At 59.8% G+C, this 14101-nt stretch overlaps 1 protein-coding gene across 2 annotated transcripts; it reads left to right on the top strand.

Annotated features, from left to right (window-relative positions):
* The first annotated feature begins 1549 nt into the window (after positions 1-1549).
* On the top strand, positions 1550-13459 carry COL9A2 (collagen type IX alpha 2 chain). Of its 2 annotated transcripts, XM_021297432.2 has the most exons (32): positions 1550-1716; positions 3257-3331; positions 4071-4106; positions 4195-4257; positions 4557-4610; positions 4865-4900; positions 5107-5130; positions 5273-5326; positions 5628-5681; positions 5874-5921; positions 6202-6258; positions 6422-6475; positions 6750-6803; positions 7497-7550; positions 7720-7773; positions 7862-7915; positions 8072-8125; positions 8340-8393; positions 8641-8694; positions 8830-8874; positions 8987-9040; positions 9361-9414; positions 9493-9546; positions 10105-10176; positions 10269-10304; positions 10532-10576; positions 10770-10802; positions 11075-11221; positions 11817-11871; positions 11952-12140; positions 12321-12398; positions 12950-13459. In XM_021297432.2, exons 1-32 carry the CDS (start codon positions 1645-1647, stop codon positions 13153-13155), a joined length of 2073 nt encoding a protein of 690 aa, XP_021153107.2. In that variant the 5' UTR covers positions 1550-1644; the 3' UTR covers positions 13156-13459. The 2 variants fall into 2 exon arrangements, with proteins under 2 accessions (XP_021153107.2, XP_064897694.1); XM_065041622.1 differs by lacking the exons at positions 12321-12398; positions 12950-13459 and having other exon boundaries at positions 11957-12134.
* The last annotated feature ends 642 nt before the right edge of the window (positions 13460-14101 follow it).

Raw genomic sequence — 14101 nt, 5'->3', positions numbered from 1 at the left:
TTTGCACCCATTGCCCCTTGTCCTGTCACTGGTTGTCACCGAGAAGAGCCTGGCTCCATCCTCCTGACACTCCCCCTTTAGATATCTGTAAACATGAATGAGTCCCCCCTCAGTCTCCTCTTGTCCAGCTCCAGAGCCCCAGCTCCCTCAGCCTTTCCTCACACGGGAGATGCTCCACTCCCTTCAGCATCTTGGTGGCTGCGCTGGACTCTCAGCTGTTCCCTGTCCTGATCCTCATGGAGGTCCTCTGGGAGGCGGGGGGGACCCCAAGGGCAGCGGGACAGACCCCGCATGGCCGACCCACACTGTGAAAAGGAAAACGTGCTGCTTGGATCTGACAGTAAAAGAGGGAGAAGAAGACCGAGACTTTGAAACAAGATGGAGATCACACACCAAACCCCGGTATTCCCATGCTAGGGAGGGGGTTTGAACAACCACAATGTGTACAAAGCTGCAGTCAAATGAGCAATGGTATCAAAAGGAGACACACACACACACACACACACAAAATGTCACTATGTAGTAATCTGAGAAACACTTGAAATTACATAATTCTTCCAAAAGTGACACTCATGTGCTGGGCTCCGTGGCAGCCCTGGGGCACGTCTGCCTCCGGCACCTGCAGAAATATCCCAGCGGCTTCGTGATTGGGGGGGAATCCAAATTTAGATGCTCTGAAGACAAGGTGCTCTCAGCCTGGAGCCACAAGGACTTTTGTCTCAAAACAGCAGGTTTTGGTGGAAGTGTTTTCCTGCTGCTACCAAGGTTGAGACAGATTTACTGCCCGTCGGAGGAGCCGGGAGGGCAGGAGCCCATCTGCCTCCCCGTGCCAGGCTGGGACACAGGGAGAAAGAACTGGAGAGCAGATACCAGTCCAGACCAGTGCATCACCAGTCCGTGTGCTGGGATGGCCCTGTGCCCGCTGGCAAGGATGCAGCCCCTTCTCTGCCATCCCTGATGGGCACCAGCCTGCCTGCTCTGGGGGGCACTGAGCCCCCCCTGTACTGATGAATCAGTGTGCAGCTGCTCACTGCGGAGCCTTCGAGCCCTCAGTGAGGAGGAGGAAGAAATCGCCAAGATGAATCATCCCCGCGTTCCCACGGAGCTGGGGGGGGGCGGCGAGTTTTGGGGGCGGCTGCTGGGGAAGGCAGGAGGCAGGTGGGGGGAGCTGGGTGTGGGGGGTGAGGAGTGGGGCATCCGTCCCCCCATGGATACGGGCCTTGTGATGGGGACGTGCCGTGCCGGGCCACACTCTGAGGGTGCCCACATAGATATTTGACCGGGACCCCACCATGCAGCTCCAGGAACAGCCCCCCCAGCCCGTCCCGCTTCTCTCCTTGTCTGCATCAAAGCCCCTTTGTGCCGCTCGTGCCAAATCTGCTGCCATCGTGTCACATCCTCCGCCACCACTGTGCCAAATCCTCCACCACCATCGTGCCAAATCCCCCGGCACCGTGCAGCCCAAAATAACCCCGGGTTTACCTGAGCGGGGGGGCGGGGGGCCGGGGCTGCCCGCCTGCCCTCGTCCCACTGCTCCATATTAATGAGCCCCCTCCTTCTCCTCCTCCTCCTCCTCCTCCTCCTCCTCCCGGTGTCCAGCGGTGCCACTGCCCTACCTGAGCACGGCGAGACGAGGCTACGGCCATGGCCGGCAGCTGCCCCGTCCTCCGGCTCTGGCTCCTGCTCCACGCCGCCTGCCTCTGCCTGGCCCAGATCGTAAGTCCCCTGCTTGGTCCCCTCTGCGCTGGGCTGGGATGGGGGACGGAGAGGGGACAGAGAGGGGACAAAGAAACAACAGTCCCCATCTCCCCCCTCGCAGATGTTCACTCGCGGTGCTGAGCACCACTGGGATTTTCTACCTTTTTTTTCCCAGCACCTTTCACTCGGTTTTCCCAGGAATATCCCATGGTGGGGAGAGGAGCAGCCGCCAGCCGGGACCCACAGCCTCATCCCACTGGCAATATTGTGCCAAAAGCTGACCCCTGCCCCACAAGACAGGGACAGGGCTGGGCTGCACGGCTTGAAATTTGGGATTTGTTAGCTAAACAAGCGGCAGAGGTGCTGGGGGTCCCGGCAGGATCACACAGGGGCAGGAGAAATGCGTTGGAGAGAAGGGAAGGGAAGGTGTCCCTCTGCTCCTGTCCCTCTGCTCCTTGGGGCGGGCAGCGCTCCTTCTGGGATCCCACCTGAGAAGAGAAAAACTCTCCCTCACCTTGCAACCCAAAATAAGGGATTTTTAGGAAAGATTTTGGAAAAATCTTCCCAAGTGGATCCCAAGCTGCCTATGGCTGCGGAGAGCAGGGGAGCAGCTGCCTTCCCAAACCAGCCCCCCAGGATGCCCGTGGGCTTGTGGTGGCGGGGTCTGGGCTGGCTCCGGTCGGAGCAAGAGGGACCTGGGAGCTGCTGGAACAAGGAACTATTTGGAAATCATTCGGGAAGGACAAAGGTGCCATTCACGGGGACTCCCCGACAGCGGGATTTACTTCCAAAGCAAAGCTGGAGCTCTTCTAGTTCTGAGAACAAACCAGCAACACCTCTCATCCTTCACCATTGCACTTTAAAATAAATAAGCCTGGAAGGACAGAGGAGCCGCCAGCCCCAGCCAGCCCGCCTGGTTTGCATTTCCAGGAACACCCGGGGTTCGGTCTCCAGGACCGGACTCTCTTCCCCACAAACGCCCCGTTAGGATAACAGAGATTTCTTTGCGAAGCTGGGAGCCCTGTGCAAACCTCAGAGCCGGGGCCAGGCTGCTGGGGGAACCCTCCCTGAATGGAGCTTTTGTGCAACAGTGTGATGGAGCAGGGCTGCGGGCAGCGAGCCAGCCCGGCGCGGGGAAGGGGGATACTCCCACAGAGGGGTCCCCGTTTCATACCAGGGCTTCAGGCACCTAAATCCTGCTGGTGCTTTTAGAAAACCCACTGCTGGGCTTGAACCCCAGGCCAAGTGGGGCCTTTGTAAGTGTTGCCATCACCCCATCGAGACCCTGCTCTGCCGGGAAGGAGGGAGCAGCAAAATCAGGGAGGGGATGGGAACCTGGTTGTACCCGTGTGGGGGAGATTTCCTGAATTTCTCCATCTGTGCCCTCGCTGGGGGGCACAGATCAGGCAGCAGGGAACCCTATGGGCTCTTGGGGTGCTCACTCCATCCCAGCTCTCTGGAGATGGGTCCCCAGACCCTGGGCTCCCTCTGACCCACAGCATCTCTCGGGGTCCGGCTGCTGCTTCTTGACCCGGGTCCTGTCCCTTTTTCCCCTTAGCGAGGGCCGCCGGGAGAGCCCGGCCCGCGAGGGCCCCCCGGTCCCCCAGGAGTGCCGGGAACGGATGGCATTGACGTGAGTACGGGAACCTGGGCAGGGAGGGAGGGAGGGGACGTGCAGCACAAAGAGGGACATTGTGTCGGGGCAGGGGGTGCCGATGCTGTATGGTTCCCACACTGCGCTGCTCACAGGCTGGAGCAGATGGAGCATCCCTGGCTTTGCTGGTGGCCCTGAGTGGCAACGATGTTGTGGGGAAGCAGAGCTCCTGCACCACATCTCCATCCATCCACCCCCCTGGGACAGCAGCCTGTGGCCACCTCGGGAAACAGGGGCTGAGATGCGTTTTTGGGGAGTACAGTGGCAGGGAGGTTTGGGTGCAGGGTGCTCAGGACAGCAGAGGATGCTCGCAGGGATACGCCCGGAGATGTGCAGTGAGGACGGGGTGCTGGGGGACTGGCAGGGACCAGGACACCCAGGTTGGTACCCGCAGAGCGGTGACGTGGCTGGGGGTTGTGGCTGCAGGTCTGGACCCTCCCTGGGGCTGCTGGGGGGAGCCTGAACAGAGGGGAGGTCTGTGCGCCAGCAGAAAGTGCCCTTCTCCGAGACCTGCCCCAGGGTGTTATTTTAGTGTTATGTATACCCAGAACAGCCACAGCACAGCCCCCACTCCTCAGCACTGGCCCCATCCTGACCCGGCTGCTGTGCTGGGGGATCCAGCATCTCGCTCTGCCTTATGGGGTGGATGGGAGATGGGTCCTGAGATGGGTCTGCAGGGTGACAGACCCCTTTTTACAACCTTCTTCCCTTTCCCCAGGGTGACAAAGGCTCTGCTGGAGCCCCCGGCTCCCCGGTGAGTATTTGTGCCTCCCCGCAGCTCAGTCTCCCCTTTTCTGAAGCAGTTCCTTCCAACCTGCCCCCACGCCTCTTCTCTTTTAAAGGGTGCCAAGGGGGAGCCTGGAGCCCCGGGTCCAGACGGGCCCCCAGGGAAGCCAGGCATCGACGTGAGTACCGATGTCCCCACGGTGTCCGTGGTCACAGCCGGGTCTCAGCAAACTCGTCCGACCCCCGGTGCAGGGATCCTTTTCTGTCGCACATAACAAAATGCCAAAATCCTGTGGTGCAGGAGCTGAAAGCAGCTTTTGTATTGCAGCAGGACAGGCAGAGCCCAGGCAGGGCTGCTGGCCCCCCAAGCACAAACTAAGCAGTGACAAGCACAAAGTCCCCAGCAATAACTCTGAGCACCAGCAAAAATCTCTGTCTGAGGGCTGGCAATAACCTCCTGCCATCTCTTCTCTCGCAGGGCCTGACGGGAGCAAAAGGGGAGCCAGGACCCATCGGGGGGCCAGGAATTAAAGTGAGTGAGGGGCCGCTCTGCAGGGGCCACTGCAGGCTCACCCCTTCCCCTCCTGAACCAGCGGAGCTGGGCCAGGCTGGGACCATGCCTGCCGATGCGTGGATGAGGAATGGGGTGATAGAGTATTTAGGAATGAGGGGGCACTGAGGCTGGGTCCAGGGAGGGGTGAATTTTAGCAGCTGCCACAGGGCAGCAGGGCCTGGGGGAGCCAGATCCTGCTGTTTCATCTCCTGACTCCCTGCTTCTCTCTCCAGGGCCAGCCCGGACTCCCAGGGCCGCCGGGGCTCCCAGTGAGTATCAGTATGTGGCTCTCCCATGGGTGCTGGTGATGCTGCACCCGCTCCCTGAGCAGCCACAAGTGGGGTGGGAGGGGGGATCCAGCCCCCCAGCTACATCCTTGGTGGCAGTGTGGGCTTTGTCCTGCTCAGGGCAAGGATACTGGTGGGTTTGGGATGATGGAGAATTTGGACCAACTGAGTCTTTCTTCTTGTTGCAGGGTCCTTCGCTGCCAGGACCACCCGTAAGTGGTTTGTGGGGCTGTGGGTGGCCAAGGATTCACGCAGGGTTGTGCTGCGAGGGCTCAAATCTCAGCACCCTCAAAATGGGGGGTCTCAAGGCTCGACCTCTCTCGCTCAATGATTCTCTCTCCTCTCCTCTTTAAGGGGCTTCCAGGACAGGTTGGGATTCCTGGAGAGATTGGAGCACCAGGACCCAAGGTGAGGGGTCAGGAGGGGACATGGGAAAACCTCCCCTCCTTACACCAGCATCCGCTTCTCCACACTTTAGGGCTCCTGGGTAAACAAGGATAACTTAGTAATGCTGGAAAGTGGGGTGCTGCAGTGTGAATGGAGGGGTGACAGACTCTGTGCCTGCACCTGGGTCCCCTGGCACCACCCATCCCCTCCCCAGCCCATGACCAGAGGATGCCCCAGCTCCTGCTGTGACAACCTGGCTCTCTGGTGCTTCGTCACCCCTCTCCACCCCTAAATCTCCATTCCTGGGGTTGTTCTTTCCCAGGGCGACCCTGGACCCGATGGCCCACGGGGTCCTGCAGGCCCTCCAGGGAAACCCGTGAGTATCTCCCATCATCAGTATTTTCTGCAGGAGGGAGAAGCTCCCACCCAGGCTCATCCCAGGGTTGGGGCTCTGGCACACACCCCCACCCTGTGCCTTGCTCCTCTTCCTCCCGGGTGTAACATTCACCTCTGCTGTAACATCGTCCTGATGTTAAACAGCAGATGCTGATGTTTTTCTTCCCTCCAGGGCCCCCCTGGACACATCCAAGGAGTCGAAGGCAGCGCTGATTTCTTGGTGAGACCCCCCATTACCTTGTCCCTTCTGCAGGGCTTTGCAGGGTCATGGCTGCTGGAAGAGCATGTGCTGCCCTGGCCCAAAACACAGCCACCAGTATAACGTGGTAGCTGGGGGCTGATGGAGCAGGGAGGAGCAAGGTCCCAACCAAAACCATGGGACAAGTGGTGGGTCCCTTGCGTCACCGCACAGCCCACCTTCAAGGGAGCCCAACCCTCCCAGCTTCTCCGCAGCCTCTGCGTCCTTCCCCAACTCAACCTGCGCTTCTTCTTCCCCCCAGTGCCCGACCAGCTGCCCGCCAGGTCCCAAGGGCCCCCAGGGACTGCAGGGACTGAAGGTACAGGAGCCCTGGAGCTGCCAGGGAGCAAGCAGGGACTGTCACCTCCAGCACGGTGCCATCGCAGGCAGGGTGGCTCCGGGTGATGTGGCGGACATGACGCTGCCTCCACCCCGCTGCTCTGCCTGGGATGCTCACTCACCATCTTCTTCCTCGCCCATAGGGACACAGAGGCCGTCCCGGTGCCCTCGGGGAGCCCGGCAGACAGGGCAGGCAGGTGGGTGACATCTCCAGCAGCATCCCAGCGGGATCCAGGGGTACCAGCCTCTTCAGGGGACAAGGGACAGGGGGCTCTGGGGACAGAAAGGGGGAGGAAGGACAGAGGTGGGAGAGGGAGGCTGGATAGGGTGGTCTTCCCATGGTGGCTCCCTTGGGAGGGGACACGTCCCCATCCCCTGCCTTGTCCCAGGTGAGGGGTTCTCAGGTCCCCAGGGCGATTTGTACCCCTGCTCCACCCCAACACTCACCTCACTTTGCTCCATCCCCCCCAGGGCCCCAAGGGTGACGTTGGTGTCTCTGGAGAACAAGGTGTCCCAGGCCCTCCGGTAACACTTTTATTTCTCTCTGCTTCTCTGTGCTCCGGGTGCCCCATGGGCTGGGGGTGGCCAGTTTGTGCTTGTTCCCAGACACTGGGGACACCGCACCAGTGTGTCACTGCTCCTGGGGACCCACCACTGGGACCAGAGTGGAGCCTTCATCCCATCCATCTCGCTCCTCCCAGCCATGGAGCTGCTGCCAGGAGGGTGACAAAGCCACATCCTGATGGAGACCCCCACGGTCAGCACTGGCCTGGGCCCCTCGGTCATTAATGCACATTAATTAACATGGATAACCAGTGTACACTGAGCCCCCCTTACCCCACCTGAATGAGGGTACAGTGCCCAGCTCCCCGTGGGGACACGAGGATTAAAGCTGTTGGAACTCGCTGAGTACTTTGAAGATGAAACACAATTAATGGGCTGAGCCCCTCGGTCCAGGAAAGGGCAAAACCGCTTTGAAGCCAAGAGCTTTGGCGGGGGAAACAGCACCAGTTTGGGCCCGTTGCTGTTATTGAACCGACAGCTGGAAAGGTACCTGGTAGGGGGTGCGGGATTAGGAGCGAGCGACGGGACTGAAATACCTCGTGTTCGGCAAAACCGGCTGATTTCCAGTACCGGCTTTTGCTTTAATTGTGGCTCCCCCCTGGGCTGCTCCTGGGGCCGTTCCCGGTTAACTGGCTGTTGTTTCCCTCTCTGCAGGGTCCGCAGGGCCCGAGGGGTTACCCGGGGATGGCGGGACCCAAGGGCGAGACGGTGAGTGCTGGGGACACTGGGACAGCTGTGCTGGGGTCAGAGGGACCAGCCCCCATGGAAGGGGCATTGCTAACACTGCTGTTTGGCCATCTCAGGGACTTGGATGCTGCTAGTGGGGTTGCACCAGGCTGGGATGGAGGAATTGACCCAACCTGTGCTCTGTTTGCAGGGTCCTGCTGGTTACAAGGGGATGGTCGGGACCATTGGAGCGGCCGGGCGGCCGGTGAGTGCCCTCCCTTGTCCCCAGGGGCTGCGGGGCAGGCGGGCGACCCTGCACTTTGCCACTCAGCCCCCACCTTTCTCCCCTCCAGGGCAGGGAAGGCCCCAAGGGACCACCTGGGGACCCTGGTGAGAAGGGAGATCTGGTAGGTGACCCATTCTCTCATGCCCTATGTGATGCCAATGCCCCCTTGTCCCTGGCATGGAGAGTGGCTCTGCCCAAGGGCATCTCCTCCCTCTCCCAGCTCCATCCCCTGCACCAGGAGAGCGGCTGAAATAATCCTTGTGCTGTCCTGTTCTAGGGTGGCCGTGGCATCAGGGGTCCCCAAGGAGACATTGGCCCCAAGGGGGAGAATGTAAGTACATCTGGAGGCACCTGTACCCTCAGCTGGGGCTGAGCCCCTTGCACAGAGATCTCTTTGTCCTGTTCGGGGCCACTCTGTGTCCTGCACCTGACTCAGTGCAGGGCTGGAGCTTTCCTTTCCCTTCCCAGCCTTTCTTTGCCTCCACCATGAGCCTTTTAGTCCCTCTCAGAGGCATCAGACTGAGTGACAATTCTCCCTTTTGCAGGGTCTCCCGGGCATCGATGGCAAAGACGGGACCCCAGGGATCCCCGGTGTGAAGGTGAGCTGCTGTGGGTACCGGGGAACACACACACACACACCAGTCCTCATACCAGTGCTTGCTGGAAATAATGGGGGTGGCATAAGGTCTCAGCCCTTGACATGGCACCTCCTGACTGTTGGAGTGTGGTTGTCCCCAAAGGATTAAGGACCACGTGCCCTCTTGGCCAAGAGTCCCGTGTCCCACCCATGGACACCTTTCTGCACCTTTCTCCACCACACGGTAACACCCTCTGTGTCTCTCGCAGGGTGGCGTGGGGCAGGCCGGCCACCCAGGGACACCAGGACACCGGGGACAAGCTGTGAGTATGGGAGCATGGGTACCCCGTTATCCATGGGCTGGCATCCCCGTTCCTGGGCTGTGCTGGGGTGCAGGACCAGCATCCACAGGGACACTGCCTCGGGTGCTGGGTTTGAGCCTGGCTTTATTTCCATAGGGCTTGCCAGGCCAGCCGGGGAGCAAAGGTGGCCCAGGAGATAAGGTGGGTTTGGGCAGCTGGCGTCACCCCCTCTGAGCATCCCCCTCCTGCAACAGCCTTGTCCCCATCCCGTCACCTACCCTGTCCCTGAACCGCCTCTGTCTCCTGTTCGCAGGGTGAAGCAGGTGCTCGGGGCCAACCTGGTGTCACTGGTGCCCCAGGGCAGATCGTAAGTATGGAGATGTCACCTCCCAGACACAGCCTGTGGGTTTCGCTCTTTCCCTGTTGCTCTTTATTCCCTATTTGCTGTCGAACAGAAAGCAGAATTGGTCACTTCATCCTTCCTCAACCCTCCTCTTCCCCCTGTCCCTGGGGCCACTTCTCCAGCCCCTCCTTGGCCACCTGCTGCAGTGACAGCCCCTCGTGTGGCTGCAGGGGACAAGGACAGGGCAGCAGGTCCCTCGGGGAAGGATGAAGAGCAGATAATGGCATGTGAACGCAAGAGAGAGGCAGCTTGGTTGGGTTGGGTTTTTGTTTATCCCCTCTTAGGGTGAACCCGGACCTCGCGGTGAGCCAGGACCACAGGGTGTCCCCGGGCTGAAGGTGAGTCGGGGGCACCGCGGGGTTTGGGGCGCTGCCGGGAGCTGCCCCTGACTCTGTTCTCTTCCCGGGTCTCTGCAGGGTGACCGGGGCGACCGTGGTCTCGTGGGCCCCCCGGGTGAGCAGGGGAAAGCGGTGAGTTGTGTCACAGCCAGGCTGGGAAACGGGGTTCACCTTGGCGTGTCTTGGGGATGCTCAGTGGTTGGGGAGGAGGGACAGGGACAGCAGGACACGCTGGCACCACCGGCACGGGCCCCATGCTTTGATCACAGTGGGGACGATCTCGTGCCCCATCCCGCTGTGCTGGGGTGAGGGATTAGACAAGGGGGAAATAGCGCTGGGATTAGTGGTCCTGGGGCCACGCTGGGTTTGCAGCCCCAGCTGGGAGAGGAATTTCCTCCCATTGGAAAAATGGCCAAAAAGTGACCTTTGTCACTCTGGCTTCCTGGGGGATGAGGCTCCATTCCTGGTGGAGCTCCCCATCTCAGCAAGGTTTTCTGTCCCATCTCCCCACAAAGGCTGGAGTCAGGACAATTTTGGATGCCATGGGGTGGGGTGGGATGCTGGAGGGGATGGGGAGCTGCCCATGCATCTCAGTGCCTTGGGGAGGATGCTGTGATGCAGGAGGAGGGATTTCCCACCACCTCTTCTCGCTCATTTTTCTCTTTTTCCTCATGTTACCTTGATTTCCAGGGGCCAAAGGGTGAGCAGGGTCCACCGGGGATCCCAGGACCCCAAGGCTTGCCAGGAGTCAAAGGAGACAAGGTGACAGCTCTGGGCTGAGGGGACGGGCTGCACTGGGGTCCAGCTCAGGGAAGCTGCACTGAACTCTGCTGAACCCCATCTTGCTTCTCCAGGGCTCCCCAGGGAAAACTGGCCCCAAAGGCAGCACTGTGAGTACATCACCCTCCCTGGGCTGGGGATCAGTGGAGAATTGCTAACACCTGTGTTTAGCAGGGCTGGCACCTGCCCTTTGCGGGGGGTGACACCCTCTGACAGCAGGTGCTTTCTCCATCAGTACCCCTGGTATCCTGGTTTGGTGGAATGGGGGGTTAAAGCAGCTGCAGAGGAGGTGGGTGTTGTGGTGACAGGTCACATTTCTTGTTTTCTTTCCCTCCAGGGAGACCCTGGTGTTCATGGCCTCGCAGGGCTGAAGGGAGAGAAGGTGGGTCCCTGCTAGGCGGGTCCTGGGGTGAGGAGGAGGAACACAAGGGGGTGCAGGTCCCTGCCCATGCTGGGGTGTCCTGCTCAGTGCAGCATCACACCGCTGTGCTCCAGTGGTACACCCACCTCCCTCTGGCCGCATCCCCAAATTCCTGCGGTCTCACCATTGCATTTCTCATGTCCTCTGTTCCCAGGGTGAATCAGGCGAGCCAGGGCCGAAGGGACAGGTGAGTGCTGGGGGTCTGGGTGTAAGGGACTCCCCGCATCTTCGTGCTGGGCTGCTCTGCGGGACCCTCAGCCACAGGCAATCCCCCGTGGAGGCAGCTGAAGTATCTCCACTGGAGATGGGCTGCAGGGACCAGGTTCACCCTGGATTCAGGTTCAGCCCCTGCGTGGGGGGCTGCAGTGGTTGCTACTGGAAGTCCTGGGGTCTCGCGGTGCAGCCGCTGTGCTCAGGACGGGCTGAGCTCCTGATACCATTTCTCCATCCGCACTGCAGCAAGGCATCCAGGGTGAGCTCGGCTTCCCTGGCCCTTCGGGGGATGCGGGTGCACCCGGCCCACGAGGATACCCAGGACCCCCTGGCCCACGAGGACTCGTCGGGGAGCGCGGCGTGCCGGGGATGCCCGGCCAGCGGGGCCCAGCGGTGAGTGCCCCATCCCATCCCATCCCCTCCTCACCCCCTCCTCACCCCCTGCACCGCGCAGGGGAGACCTGGGGGCTGCCACTGTCGACTGGTTCAGCTCTGTGGGTGAATTGCCTCCGACCATTTCATACCCACCAACTCCTCTGGGAAACAGCTGCTGTTTGGCTCGGGAACAGCGGTGATCCCCTGTGAGCTCTCCAGGAGGGCTGAGCTGTGATCTCACCTTTCTACAAAGCAGGAATTCTTTATTTCTGACCATATATAGCACCAGCAGCAGGTTTAGCACCAACATGTGCTTTTTCAGCCTGCCCAGGGGACAGAATTTTTCCATATAAGCCTCACTTTATACTTGCAAAATGTGACTGCAGAAAGTTAATGCAGTGAGGAGGCTGCAATGTGGCCAGGCACGGCACGAGCTGAGTCTTTGAGCACTTGTACCAAGACCAAACAGAAAACAAAGGGTTTGGGAAGGTGGCATCGGGTACAGGGAGGTGCTCTGGATCAGGGGATTGGGATGGGACCAGTGCTCTGGGTGCAGCTGGGGATGGAAGGAGTGATCTCCCTTTACAACGTGTCCTCTCCGCACTGCTGGCAGGGCCGGGATGCTGGGGACCAGCACATCGTCGATGTGGTCCTGAAGATGCTGCAAGGTGAGGGGTTGAGCATGGTGTCACCAATGGGGTGGCTGCCACCGCATCCCGTCCCACACCGGCCTCTCTCTGCCCTACAGAGCAGCTGGCCGAGGTGGCCGTCAGCGCCAAGAGAGCTGCCCTGGGTGGAGTTGGTGCCATGGGACCTCCTGGACCCCCCGGTCCCCCAGGGCCACCCGGTGAGCAGGGTCCACATGGACCCATGGGACCTCGAGGCGTACCCGGCATCCTGGGTGCTGCTGGGCAGATTGGCAACATAGGACCTAAAGGTAGGTGGTGGGTGGCCTTACCTACACCATGCCAGGCAAAACCCTCCTTAGGGCTGAGCCTGCTCCTCCTGCCGCCACCTCAGTCCCTGAGCAGGGGCAGCCCCCTCCTCTCCCCTCCCAGATCTGTGTTTCCCACTGCGGCTCCAGTGCATCCTTCCCTCCCTGTTTCTCTCTGTGCAGGGAAGCGAGGTGAGAAGGGAGAGCGGGGAGAAGCCGGCCGTGGCCACCCGGGCATGCCAGGTCCCCCGGGGATCCCAGGTAAGTGCTTCTCCCCCAGCACAGATAGGGCAGCAGGTTCCCACGAGACCCCGTGCTGGGGCGATGATGCACCCAACAATGGCTTGGGACCTTCTGGCCCATCTCTGCAAACCTGCACAGGAACATGGTTTCGAACTAAAGGAGGGGAGATTCAGGCTGGACATGAGGAAGGAATTGTTGGCCCTGAGTGTGGTGAGAGCCTGGCCCAGGTTGGCCAGAGAGGTGGTGGATGAACCATCCCTGGAGACATCCCAGGCCAGGCTGGACGGGGCTCTGAGCAACCTGAGCTGGTGAAGATGTCCCTGCTCATGGCAGGGGGGGAACTGGGGGAGCTGGGGAGGTCCCTTCAACCCAAATCATTCTATGATCCAACAAATCCCCAACTTGTAGCATCTTTTGCTGCCTGCAGTTCTTCCAGCTGCTTTCCAGTGCCCCAGCATCGCTCACACACCCCATCCCCATCCTCACCAGCAGCCTTTCCCATTCCCCAGCAAACCCAGGGCTCAGCACCCACAAACACACCCCCACTGACACTCACTCTCCCCTCGCAGGTCTCCCCGGCATCCCCGGCCATGCGCTGGATGGCAAAGCCGGGGAGCGGGGCTTGCCGGGCACCCCCGGAGAGGCCGGGCGGCCGGGGCTGCCGGGCCCTGCGGGGCTGCCGGGGTTCTGCGAGCCGGCCGCCTGCCTGGGCGCCTCGGCCTACGCCGCCGCGCGCCTCACCGAGCCGGGCGCCGTCAAGGGCCCCGTGTACTGAGGGGACAGCGGCAGATCCAGCCGGCAAACCCGCTGGGGGCTGGCGGCAAAGAGACCAGAACACTGCAAACCCATAGGGAGCGACCTCTGCCCGTCCCGGCCGCCGGGCAGCACCGCAGGGAAACAGCCTCGGGAATGTAATGTGGGGTGGGTGTCACCCTCTCACGCAGCCCCAGGGACAGTGAAGAATAACAAGAGGTCACCCCGAGTCCTGTTCTCATTGCTGCGGTTCATCACCCACCTCTTCTGACCATCCTCTGCTCCCTGTGCCCCTTCCCAAAGAAATAAACTGTCTTTTATACAAACCCTCTTAATCTCTGATGTCCTGCTTGGTGCTGAATCGGCTCATCGCCGATTCCCTTTTTGTCCTTTTTACTTTTTAAACCAAAAAGAAAGTGATTGTGGTTTGATTATTTAAGAGACCTGCCTGATCCAGCCTTGTTCACTGCTGGGCACTCACAGAGCTGTAAATCTTTGTAAAATAGGAGTATTTTGTAACTATGAATAGAAAGAACACCAACTTTTAAGGAAAATGGACAATAAAAACAAGATGGATTGTTAATGAAGTGAAACAATGTGTTGATTTATTTGAATCAAACCCAGACTGTACCACCAGGGGGTTATTTGAGGGCTGAAGTTAGTTTTTCTTTTGTTTCAAGGCTGTTTCATGGGTAACTCAGTTACTCATTCGCATCCCTGGGGACAATTTCAGCCTCTCAATAAGTTGTTCAAGCAAAAGCCCCATTTTTCCCCCATCACACCTCTGAAAACGTGCAGAGGAATTCTCCATCTTTGAGCCTTTTCATCTCTGAGACTGAGCAGATCTGCCAAAAATGCATGGGGCACCTTCAAATAAGGCTGAGTCTACTAAAGTCCCCTTGTAATCAAGTGGGCCAGAAAATTATTAGCAGCATTGCAAAAGGTATTGATCTCTTAATAGTTAAAAA

The sequence above is a fragment of the Columba livia genome, chromosome 26 (assembly GCF_036013475.1).
Source record: "Columba livia isolate bColLiv1 breed racing homer chromosome 26, bColLiv1.pat.W.v2, whole genome shotgun sequence".
Taxonomy (NCBI): Eukaryota; Metazoa; Chordata; class Aves; order Columbiformes; family Columbidae; genus Columba; species Columba livia.
This window is presented reverse-complemented; position numbering and strand designations above follow the sequence as displayed.

Coding starts and splice junctions, on each gene's coding strand:
- COL9A2 (XM_021297432.2), top strand. CDS start 1,645: ATGGCCGGCAGCTGCCCCGTCCTCCGGCTCTGGCTCCTGCTCCACGCC. Junction 11,222..11,816: donor CCGGCCAGCGGGGCCCAGCG/GTGAGTGCCCCA, acceptor CACTGCTGGCAG/GGCCGGGATGCTGGGGACCA. Junction 11,872..11,951: donor GGTCCTGAAGATGCTGCAAG/GTGAGGGGTTGA, acceptor TCTGCCCTACAG/AGCAGCTGGCCGAGGTGGCC.